At 44.9% G+C, this 12177-nt stretch overlaps 1 protein-coding gene across 1 annotated transcript in view; it reads right to left on the bottom strand.

Annotated features, from left to right (window-relative positions):
• FAM160A1 (family with sequence similarity 160, member A1) overlaps nt 1-12177 on the bottom strand; it is a 68900-nt gene that overhangs the window by 17495 nt on the left and 39228 nt on the right. Inside the window, exons 5-6 of the mRNA XM_004685323.2 lie at nt 6280-6447; nt 3596-3675 (exon numbers count right to left, since the gene is read on the bottom strand). Of these exons, the coding sequence (XP_004685380.1) occupies nt 3596-3675; nt 6280-6447 (248 nt within the window). The remainder of the gene's footprint in view (nt 1-3595; nt 3676-6279; nt 6448-12177) is intronic.

Here is a 12177-nt window from a genome sequence, read left to right as displayed (position 1 = left end):
CAAAAAGAAATTGACGTAATTATTTATCACATAACAAACAGCTTCATTAAAAGGGCTCACATAATCCTCAATTCTCTATTGTCTCTCAGATTTACAAGTTGATCATGTACATCTGAATGACTATAGTAGCAATAACTAAAAGGATGGACAATAAATTACATTTATGTCCTTTAAAATAAAGCTCAAATGACTAGAACAATAAGGATTTTTCTTTGTCCCTGCTGTGATACATATTCTAAATCAGGGAAGACATTGTTTTCATTAGCTTAAAATATATTCTCCTCTTTTCCATTAATGTTGTACTTTACAGTTTTTCAAAACATTTTCACAACTATCAGCACAACTCATCCTCCCCCAAAACCTATGAGGTGACAAATTCCAAACTCAGCACAGGCCAAGTGACATCAGTGGTCAACTCTGTGCTGGGGCTCTCACAGAACATGTCTTCTTCTTGTTCTAGCCTCACTGTTCAAGGCCTTGTTTTCACAGCTGTCCCTTTATCTCTCTCTGCTGCAAATTTAGTAACTTCTTCAATCTATCTTCAAGTTCATTCATTCTATCTTCATCTGTGTCTTAAACGCTATCCACCCCCACTCAGTTTTTCATTCTAACAATCACATATTTTTATTTTTAAAAGCTCTTGTTGGTTCTTCTTCAAATTCTCCTCCCAATTTGTTTGATTATTAAATCATCCATTTTGTTAAGAGAAAAAAATAGGTGCTGGTGAGGATATCGAGAAATGGGTACTCTTGTACACAGTTGTTTGCCATAGAAATGGTGTAGCTGTGACAAAAGATAAAGTCTAAAAATAAAATAGAATTCCATATGATCCAGTGACTGCACTTCTGAGTACACACCAAAAGAACGGAAAGCAGAATTTGGAGAGCTATTTGTATACCCATGTTCACAGAAGCACTGTTCACTGTAGCCAAAAGTAGAGTCAACCCAAAGGTCCATCGATAGACAAACACAGCAGCATATAAGCAATGAAAGATTATTCAGTGTTACAAAGAAAGGAAACAGTGACATACATTCCAACACAAAGGAGCCCTGGTGACACCGTTAAATGAAATAAACTAGGCCCAAAAATAAACTAGGCCCAAAAATAAACTAAACACTGTCTGATTCCACTCACATGGGATTGCTGGAGCAGTCAGATTCATGGAGACAGAAAGAAGGGCCGCTCTCAGGGGCTAGAGGGGGGAGAAATGTGGTTCCTGTTCTGTGGGCTCAGGGCCTTAAAGGGTGAAACTGTTCTGGAGATGACTACTGTATGGATGTATTTACTGTATGGATGTATTCAGTCTGGAGATGACTGAAGGGACAACGTATGCTAATTTAAAAAATACTTTTAAAAGCTGGGGGGAAAGTCAATACAGGACAGAGAGCAGAAAGTTTTTTCACACATGTGAAAGGAAGTCTACACACTGCCTGCGAGTCTACTACCTGCCCGACCTCTGCATGAGTTTTCTACTTTGTTATCCATCTGACTTAGCCCAGGCATTTTGGTGGAATTAGAAGCTACGGATTCGGTAAAGGGCAACTATTCTTACCCAGGATCACTGTCACTCATTAAAGAAACCTGGTCTCAGAGAGCCTGGGGCCTGGTGGCCAAGTGGCTTCCCCGTCATTCCACTCAGCACCTGTGGCGGCATCAGCTTCGGGCACCTCCCGGGGGATTTCCGCCCCAGCCTGGATGTGACTAGCTCCAACGTGTGCAGTAAGTATCTTAAACATACGCTAGTTTCTTCACCTTCATAAGGTCTTGAAGAGGACTTAACTGTCTCTGAGGCTGGTTTTCCACAGACATTGCTTCACGGCAGACAAAAGGTGAGGGGCAGTCACCTGATGAAGGTCACTGAGCAGCCAGCTCCCCCAGCTGGGCGAAAAGGGCCCTGGTCACCCAGAGGTGGAAAGCTCTGTCCTTCCTGAGCTGGGCCACTGAACAAGACGCTGCTTTTCATGCCATCCCAGAAGCAGGATTCAATAATTTGAATATAATCAGGTTTTTCCCTTGGTGGCGGCAAAGGCTAGAGCTTGGCAGTAGAAAAAGCTTTACCAAGTTGCTCTGAGTCATTTCATTCAGGTCTGCCTAATGTATTCTATCATATCAGTAGCGACATGGGGAGCTGAAGTAATCCTTTTAGGACAGATAACTAATGCTCTACCCCATCTACCCAGGGCATTTCTTTATGATCGGATTTGTTCTTTGCTAATGCCTGAAGATTAGTTACTGATGACCTGATCTAAACCCTTCAAAAGTTCAAACACTCTTCTTAAACTTAAAAATTAATAGGTGAGACTCTGTGAGTCGGTAACTGTGGGACCGCCCTCTTTATGACACCAACAGTTTTTCCAGCCCGGTTTTCTTTTTAATCACTTCCTTTTACAGGGTGCTGCACCATTCCCAAAGTCGGTGGATCTCAAATTCAGCCACACCTGCCTGCCACGTGAGGCGTCTGCGTCAGCAGAAGCCCGGAGAGTCCATCGGACACAGTCGCTGCCCATCTCCCCCATCTCTGATCAGCACACCTGGAGAAGGCCGAGAATCTGCATTTCTAGCTCATTCCTGGGCGCTGCTGCTGTTCCCTCTGCCATCCCCTGCCAGTCCCCAGCTACCACCTCCACAGCAACTCTGCTCAGGTCGTGTTAAGCCCCCACGTGGACCAGGGGCACCTCAGGTCTCTGCCCTCTCCCCTGCTTGCTGCTTCTTCCACCCTAGTCCCAAGGACGGGTCCAAGAAGAGTTGGAAGTCCACAAGGGAAGCAGGAGGGGGCACGTGTGCCCGATGACCCCTTGTCTTTTTCCTTTGTGTTTCCATGACCCCAGAGAAGAGTGCCAGAGCACAAGCCCTGGCCAACTTCCACCTCTTCCACACAGAAGCTGAGTGTGCCCTCAGGGACGTCCCAGGAGACACAGCAGGGTCGAGGCAGGGTGAGGCATTCCCGAGTCCGTGCCAAGTCACCAACTTGTCATCTTCCGAGCAGTCCACCTCCTCTCCCAGCACCTGTCTTCAAACACCGCTGTGCCGAACCTTCTCTGGCTTCCAAACGGCACACCTGTTCCGCCCTGTCCTAAGTCCTTTCAATTCACCGGTTCCATCCCATATTCCCGAACTGGAGACATAAAGTCCTCATTGAATATTTACTGAACTTAACTGAGACATGCTTAGGGCAGAGAGTGCACGCAGTATGTGCCCTGTTGTGGAAGCAAGAGCCACAACACTAACCAGCAACAGCATTTCATATTTGGGGCCGCTGATTTCAGCAACACAGACCTGTGTTGCCACAAAAATGTGCTTCAGGAGAAAAACATTCAGCCGTGGAGCAAAGAGCTTTCATGATACTGCTGAAAATTTCCAAACAGTCTATCTATTGCTTCCAGGAGTGTATTTATAATGCATCTGGCTCCTAAAAAACCTTTAATAGTACAACTAAAATTAACCTTGGGAAATAATGCAGAAATTAAATTGATTTTCTTGATGATTTCCTTTAGAAGCATGACCCCTACTTAGCTTATGTCACCCAAGAAAAAGTACAGCAGCAATAACGTAGAGTAAGTTTTTCTGTAATGGGAATGAGAGATGGCAACGTACCTCAGAATTAGCTGTAACATCACATCTTCACAGTGTAAACCGATGAGAGTCCTAAATAATGCCAGGGACACCACGCAAAGCTGGAGAACAATACACAGACATTCAGTTTCAGGTTTTCGAAGGACAAGTCTGTTCCCTACAGATGGCCATTAAGTCAGAAATACAAAGTCAAATGTCTTTTTTTAAAACAGTTTTGATAAAAAATATGCCACTTTCAGAGGACGCACACCCCGGTTATTGGTTCTCCCTGAGGTTCCATCAGAAAGGCTGTGCCTGCAAGTATTCTATTACACAGAATGAGCTCCCACAAGCCTCCCAAGCTCCCATTTGCAACTTTTAAACATCCAGATAAACATCTCTTACATCTCTCCGGCAGACACACACACACACCCCTGATTATGTCACTTTCCTATTTTCAAATGTAACAGGGCTAACAGAACACTTCAGAAACTCTAGCCAGCTCTCCCTCTGGGGTTCTTAGTCCCAGGCTTTGGGGCAAGTTTAGCAAAAAAAGCAAGAATTTGGGCCCGCTGGTGGTGCAGCGGGTTAAAGTGCAGCACTGCAAGCTAGCCACAGCTGCCTCAGCACGAGTTCAATCCCTACCCCAGAGGTGACCCACATGGGCAGCAGACCTCTCCTGTCTCACCTGCTGCTCCCCTCAGCAGTGTACTTCGCTGATCTACCTGTTCTGCTCTCCACTCTGGTGAATCCTCTCGCCGCCCCTGCACCTCTGACCTGAACCACAGTTCTGTATGATTTAACAAGTAAATCTTTAAAAAAAAAAAAAAAAAGGCAAGAATTCTTCCTATCCCTGATGGGAAAGATAACGGGAGAATCCGAACTGTGTGTTATATAATAACTCTGTCCTTTTATCATTCTCTTATGTCATTTAAGTCTCACTCTTTGTAAGAATCAGCTTCAAATCTGTCAATGAAATCCACAATGGGTCTTAAGGAGTAGCTTTCCTTGGCCTGCCCCAAACCACTTTGTGCTCAGGTCACCGGCTGGCAGCCACAGCAACCACTTCAATCTCACTGCACAAGCACATACTGTTCCCTGCCTGGGGGCGCATCCCCTGCTCCTCCATAGGCTCACCCCCAGCAACCCCCCAAGCCCCACCAGAGGCCTTAAGCCCCCTTTTCTCTCAGTGATACGATGTTGCCTCTCAACACTTCCTTCCCGCAGTCTCAGGAGTCCTTGTGATGTTCTACCTGCTTGTTTCACCAGGGAAGGTAAACTAGCAAGTGCTCATTCAGTTACTGCCGACATTTCTTCTTCTCCCTAAAACTCCAGAAATTTCTAATTCATGTGTTTTGCTGTTTTGAAATGCATGTATAGTTACAATCGCTGTATATTTCTGAGTTGACCCTGTCATTATAGAATGCCCCCCATCTGTCTAATATTTCTTATTTTTTATGCACACAGAAGAACTATGGTACAGGCCAGAGGTGAAGGGGCAAGAAGATTCACCAAAGGATTCACAAAGTGGAATACAGAATACACAGATTTACTGAAGTACACTGCTGAGGGAGGAGCAGGTGAGACAGTAGAGGTCTGCTGCACCATGTGGGCCAGCTCCCTGGCTGAGGAATGAACTCGGGCCTCTGTAAGCACTGAGACTTCACCCCCAGGCCACCAGGAGGCCCACATCTCTTATTTTAAAGTCTGCCCCAGCTTTGTGTTGATTACTATTAATTTCTTGCCGTTCTTTAACTTTCATGCTTTTGGCGTCTACATCTTGTTTTTCTACCCAGTCGGGCAATCTCTGCCTTTTGATTGAAGTTATTAATCTGTTCATATTCAATGTTATTATTGACCTATACTGCTGTCTTCTTACTTTTTGTTTTCTATGTGTCTGTCCTGAATTTCTTTTTGCTCCCTACTCCTCCAAAACTGTCTTCTTTTACATGAGTGTACCACTTTGATTCCTTTCATGATTTTTTCACTACATTTCTTAAGTATTAGTGATTGCTCTAGGCTTTACTATGTACATCTTAACTAATCAAACTCCACTTCGGATTTAAGCAGACCGAGTGCCAGTGAAATAGACAAACAGCACTCCTACATGGCTTTCCTCCTTCTTACCCCATCTGTGCTACTACCATTACACATATTACACTTGCGGGTGCTACAGACCCAATAATGTGTAATTAAACTGTTATTCTCTGGCTTCAAATAATGATTGTGAGAGACCTAGCCTTTGGGGAGGAGGCTGAAAGGGTGGCACAGCTAGCACGAGAATTTTCCAATTTAATCCAGTCCAGACTAAAAATGAACGACCACTTCAGTTCACAACTGCCCAGATTTCCACTTCAAAACATCTGCAGAGAGAAATAGAATCTTTAATACCAGACTCGGTAGACTCTGATTCCCTGGCTTTACCTGCACTTAAGCCCATATGTTCCACTGCATTCTCCCTCCTCAGAAGCACAGTCTGCTGGTCTGCAGAAGAAAGTGCCAACCCAGATAAATCGAGAAAAATGTCCCATCCAAGGCAGTAAGTGCCACAGGAGAGCTCGAGATAGCAAAAACACATTAGCTAGTTCCCCTCTCATCCAAAGCAAAAAAGGGACTGGCTGTAAAGGGGGAAAAAAGGAAAGAAAATATTCATACTTTTATTCCCACAACAAGCTCTTGAGATTGGGGTTGAGTTCTAAATTCCCTTTTTCTGGGGTGCTCCTTACCCGAAATGGGGTGTTGATCCGGCTTGTGAGAGTATCTAGGATGTGGACATTCTCGTGTTGGTGCAGCAGGATAAAACGGAGGAAGATCTCAAGCAGAGCTGGCTCGGAGATGCTGCGCAGGAAAAGATCCAGGTAGGCAGTCGTGGTCATGACCTCCTCCACCGTCACCTGGGGCCAACGACAGAGTGCGCACAGGTGAGCGTCCTCCCGGTGCTGAGACATGCCTCTCCATGCCCCCTGGCCACACCGCTGTGACCCCATCAGACAAGAACACGCCACAAGGACACACATTAGAGCCTGCGGTGACACCTATAACCACTCCATGCCCCGTGTATCTCATGCCGCCTCCGCCCTTTAATTCGGTAAGGGGGAAGCAAAGGCAGAAAGAAGCAGTCACGTGTTCTGATGCCTCTAATCATCAAATGCATTTCAAATATCATAAAGATTTTGCTGTGCAATCGCAAAGGGGGAAAATAGAGTGGAAAGTATTTACACAGTCAATAAGGATTAATTAGCACAGTACAACTTGTTTCATTCAATAAATGTTAACTGGGACCTGCTATGTATACAGAGCCAGAAATGTAAGAACATATTTCTGGTTCAGAAAATAAGTTCATATATATATATATATGCTCTCACAGATAAAATAATAAATAATAAATGGAAAAGAAGAGGAAAAGACACAAAGTGCTGTATACATTCAACTGTTTCTACAAGGCTGTGAGTCAAATTTACACATCTGAGTAAGAGACAGTAAGTGTTATTTATAAAGTACTATAACTATTTATGGTGCATAAAGTAAATGTGATTTTTTTAATAATCTAAATTAATATTCTCTATGTGCAATGATTTTCCATGCAGTAAAATGTCTTTCAGGGAACAAAAACTGAAAAGTCTGGTTGTTTGCAGAGCTGAAAATTTGATCCTAAAAGAATCAGAACTTCAATGTTAAACATTTTGATTGGGAATATTTTAAGAGCTGGTATAAATGTTTTTGGCTTCCTAAAGGCACAATGTAATGTCACGTGATGAATAGGCTTATTGTGTGTAGTACAGAAATACTCAAACCACATGCATGAAAATCACCAGGGAAACAGTTTGAAATTTCAGATTCCAACACTGTACCCTAGAAATCTTAGAAATCTCCCCTGCCACTAGTCTAGTGTGCTTGATATAAATGAAACAGATGGTAATACTTTTTGTGTAATCACATCTCTTTTCCAGTTTTCCTTCTTCCTTTTAAAGGTACTCATTCCTTTTCTAATACGTCCCATCCCCCTTATAATTTTCTGCTTTCAAAATCCACAAACTACCTTAGAAACCAGCTCTAGATCTGCTATGCAAGAGTAGACAGGACTTGTGTGGAGGCATCTGTGCATAAAGACTGAAATTGCTTTTTAAATTTTCTTGGTTCTCAGCTATGTTCTAGATAGATGAGTCCTCGTAGCTACTAACAAATCAGTTTTGCTTTCTTTATTTTCAGCAAGCTGTGCTGTGTGGTTTGTCTCCCGCTACTCTGAGAATGTCCTGTCCACCCGGAGGCCTGAGCACCTCAGCAGTGTCAGACCCATCACTTCCAGCTCAGAGCCAAAGCCGTGAGCCCTCAGACCCACAGCCCACCCTGCGCCACTGGACAGCTTCAAAGAGCTCGTGCAGCCCACACACAGCCTAGGAAAGAGTGAGCATCAACCACTTGGCAAGTAAATAACCTTGTGGTGAATGTTGCTCCTCAGCTGAGCTGCTCCTGACACTGCTGCCCTCCTTGTGTTTGCTGGTGTTCTCAGGTCCCCAGGTCATGGCCATCTCAACGCTGTCCCAACACTCTTCTCTTCACTCCTTCAGTGCGGTGTACAGAGTCTGGTCCCCAGAAGGCACCCAATCAGCAGGCTCTGAATCAGTCACAGCCCTCAAGGACCCCGTCGCTTACATGTGTCACAGTTGAGTTTAATTGTTAATTCTTCTCCCTTCTCTGCACGTGTTTTGGAAGACCTCAGAGAGTGGGGACAATTTTTCTAAAGACCTACAAAATGACAATGTTTTCTATAGCAGAACTAAGGAGGAAATGATTTCTGACACCATCAAACAAACGGCTGCACTAGCTCACACCCATCCCACGACTGCGGTCTCAGGGCCCTGCAGCAGAAACATGACCCGAAAGCATGTAGGCGATGCTCTGACTCCCTAACACTCTTGATCACTAACAAAAAAGTAGCACAAGTCATTCCAAGTGGGCGATGCATGTAGTTTCTCCAATACCGTATGTTCAGCCCACCGACAAAGCTGGAGCATGCCAAGCAGGTGTCGCAGACAACCCCAGGAATCACCTTGGCACCAAGGATGCAGCGTCAGCTCCCCCACCTTCAGTTCCACATGAACTCAATAAGCTCAAAAGCACAGCAATAAACTCTCTAGAATGTAAGTCTCAGTCTTCTGGGGACTGACATGAAAGGAGGGCATTAAGTATCTATTGTTTACTACTCTTAGGCTGGATAAATGAAAGGATTTTTTTGTTTTTTTAGAAATCAAAGCTGTCATTTATAAGCTAAGAGGATTTAAGAAAGCACTTGGGGGGGAAGCATTTACATAACTGCTGTAAATATTAAAAACCCAATTCTATTAAGCACCCAGTTGCAAATTCTATAAATTGAGGTCACAGTCCCCTTAAAACAGTTGCCAAGCCAGGAACATCTGGGCTCCTTCTCTTACCCTCTCATCCTGCCACGATATCCTCATAGCCTTTAGAAGCCTTTTATCCCCGAAAATCTTTTCCTGCCTCATTATCTCACCTTTTAGAACCTTCTTCTAATCCCCCAAATAGGCACCCTCCTTAGCGAGGATGAGAGGAGGGCCTAAGTATGATCACTTGAAAGCCAAGGATGAACCTCCAGGGGAAGGCCACTCTGCTGTGCGGAATGTAAAAATAAAGCTTCCGCTGATGCCCCAAAGAGGAGGGATTAACAGAACAGGAAAGTAGCCTCCTTTTCATGCTCCAATTACCAAGGACGATCAGTTGTTGATGTAAATAACTCGGCCTTATAGATGATTGTCAATATTTATTTGCCTTGTTTGATTAAAGAATTGCAGGGAATGACAAAATTACATAGAAATTCTAGTAGAAACAGTGTGATTCCACCTTTCTATGTATAATGCACGATAATAATAAAGCTTAAGTTTAAAGTTTAACAAGGTTATTTCATAGTAAAAGCAGCTCAACATGACTTAAGGAAAACTCAGTTCCCACAAATACCCTTGACGAGGCAGGTCAGCCATGAACCCCAACAATGCTTTTGGGCACCCTACGTGCTTACTTTTCTGCAAGTTCTGCAAGTTCATTCAGTAAGTTCTAGAATGGAGGCCTGACTCGGGTTCTGAGTCACACAGCTCTTAAGTCCATTCTAATCTGCCCTCTGACATCCCTTTCTTCCCCCACATTCTCCACCCTCCACTGGCCATTACTTGAGCCTTCCTTTATGCCAGCATCTCTTACCAATCTCTTAAACTGGCATTTTCAAATTATAGTCTGAAACCCCCAAGTGGACAACGAGATCAATTCACTGATTTGATAACAACTTAGGCCAGATGTAAAACAGAAAATATTACCGTGCACTATATGAAGTAGGGTTAATTAGGACTACTTCATGAAATTTTTGTATTGGTATTCTGTTCCAACTCAATGTAATACAACTTATATAGAAGTGCTTTGTCAACTAATCAGTAAAACATACCAGGTCTGAACAAGACAGGCAGGGTTTTCTTTTCTAGCTGCTGTTTTGCATTCATGGCCTCAACCAACTGGGAACGTCAGCCAGATAAGAGTACAGAGCCTGAGTTTGCATAGAGAAGACCAACTTGAAGTTACAGGCAGAGCTTTCACTGCCTGGGGTGAGCATCCCTAAACCCAAGTTGTTTAAGGGTCTTCTGTCCATGCAGGCACGTGCCACTTACCACAGAGACGCATGCTGAGAAACGCGCCACTAGGTGATCTATTGTTGGACAAAGGTAACATTAGCAATGGATTTCACACACACATTTGCCTGGAGGAACAAATCAACGAATTTAACCATCGGGCAGAGGAGGGTAACCTGGCACTCTGAAGAGCCAAGGTAAACCACACATGTGCGAAATACCTCAACCACCAGACAGCGCTTCCTGCCAGCCCCTCCCCGCCAGCACCCTGTACGCCGGCGAGGGCAGCTCTGTTAGAAGTGGGCCCTCGCTGTCACCTCAACAGGAGGGCAACCGACTTCACAGTCAGCTGACTTCTTTTTATCTTAGCCGAGAGCGCTTTTTATTATTGTTGTTATTAAAATGTCAAGCTTCTCCAAAATGAATAAAATAGTTTTCTTTTAAAATGAGAGTGGGTGGGAAGGAAGGAGTTGACACCATGTGCCATGACCTGCTTTCATAGAGCCAAACTCTGCAAAGTGAAGACCAGGGCCAAGTCCAGCTCCAATGCCCACACGGCAGAAGCCCCTGACCTCAGGGCAGATGCCACGACCTCACGGCAGCAAGCAGGCACAGACACATCCCAGACCGTCTACAATCAGCTGGGGTGGGGCAGTTCCATCTAACTGACCACCGCCGTCCTCCCTCTTGTGGCAGGTTTATGAGTGTTCTGAAACATAAATTTCCCACCTGCAAATTGTTTTTTCTCGTGATCCACTGACGCTGGAGGAAACAGATGGATCCTGCCTTCTGTCATTCTGGCGAGTGGCAGGCCAGGTGACTGTGCCCCTTCTCCGAGTCAGAAGCCACACTTCCTTGCAAGAACTTTCCTCTGGCACACGGAGAAAGCCAGCTAACGAGCACCTGCTTCACAGAGGTCATCAGGAGCCCTCACCTACCAGCAGCCTCCACTAACCAGTCAGGGGACCGAGAAGCCAGGGGAGGTCTGCCCACTGGAAGCAGCTGCGGCGGTAGATGCTGAGGCTGGCTGGCAGGAAACAGGAACGAAAGGGTCTGTGCTGAGAAGAAACACAGGCAAGACCCTGCTCTCGGCTGCCAGGGAGAGACGGGTGGGAGGTGGCCCACCCCAGCGCAGCCAAGGGTGGGAGTTGGGTGAATTCCTCACGACAGTCTTCCTTTGAAGGACACAAGGCTCAGGAAAGAGCATTCCCCTACAGAAGGAAGAGAGGCGCCCTGTACACCGCGAATGGCCCCACTGACTCAGCCGAAACTTCAGGACAGAAAATGTTCAGTCATTCTTCCTGAGTCCCCAGTTAAGGTTCAGGGTCCCTCCCTCCCCACCTCTCACCCTTCCCTTCTGCTTCTCTATCTCAGGGTCACTGGCTTCATCAACATCACAGCCGGGAAGGCTGGGGACATAAATGGGGGGCGGGGGACACCCAAAGGCAGCGTGTTTGGCTATTTCTTTCTGAAATATTTGAGATAGGAAGAAATCTAAGTGATGGCAACAATGAGGAGTTCAGCAACATATTTTGTGGAAAAGACAATAAAGATAAGGCAGTCTCTGTCTTTTTGTAGATACATTTCCTCAATGTGTCTGTAAGATACAAAATATAGTAATTAATGTTATAAACTTCCTCTTGCCTAGCATAATCCTTTGAGAAGTCAGCAGTGATTATTTCTGAAGCCTCCCTTCTCATTCTATGTGTCCAATTCCTGCTCCATTGCTTCTTTATAACTTAGGGTGTAACGCAATACGTGACCCATTAGATTTGATTGTCTCTAATAGGTTGTAGTTATTGAAATACTCCAGATGTCACACAAGAAAGGTATTCCATCTGTGGCTCTGAGGTCAGAATTGACAGGGAAATTCTGTGGTATTTCAGCTCAGAAGCAAAGATCTGAAGAGTGCTCCAAAGACCACTTAATCCATCACTTCCCTGTATATTAATTGTTCCAGCTTCTTCCTAGTCACAACACGAGGCCCGTGCC

This window comes from Condylura cristata, unplaced genomic scaffold (assembly GCF_000260355.1).
Source record: "Condylura cristata isolate star-nosed mole 26May11 unplaced genomic scaffold, ConCri1.0 scaffold00018, whole genome shotgun sequence".
Classification (NCBI taxonomy): Eukaryota; Metazoa; Chordata; class Mammalia; order Eulipotyphla; family Talpidae; genus Condylura; species Condylura cristata.
The sequence above is the reverse complement of the archived record's forward strand: the minus strand, read 5'-3'. Positions and strand labels throughout refer to the sequence as shown.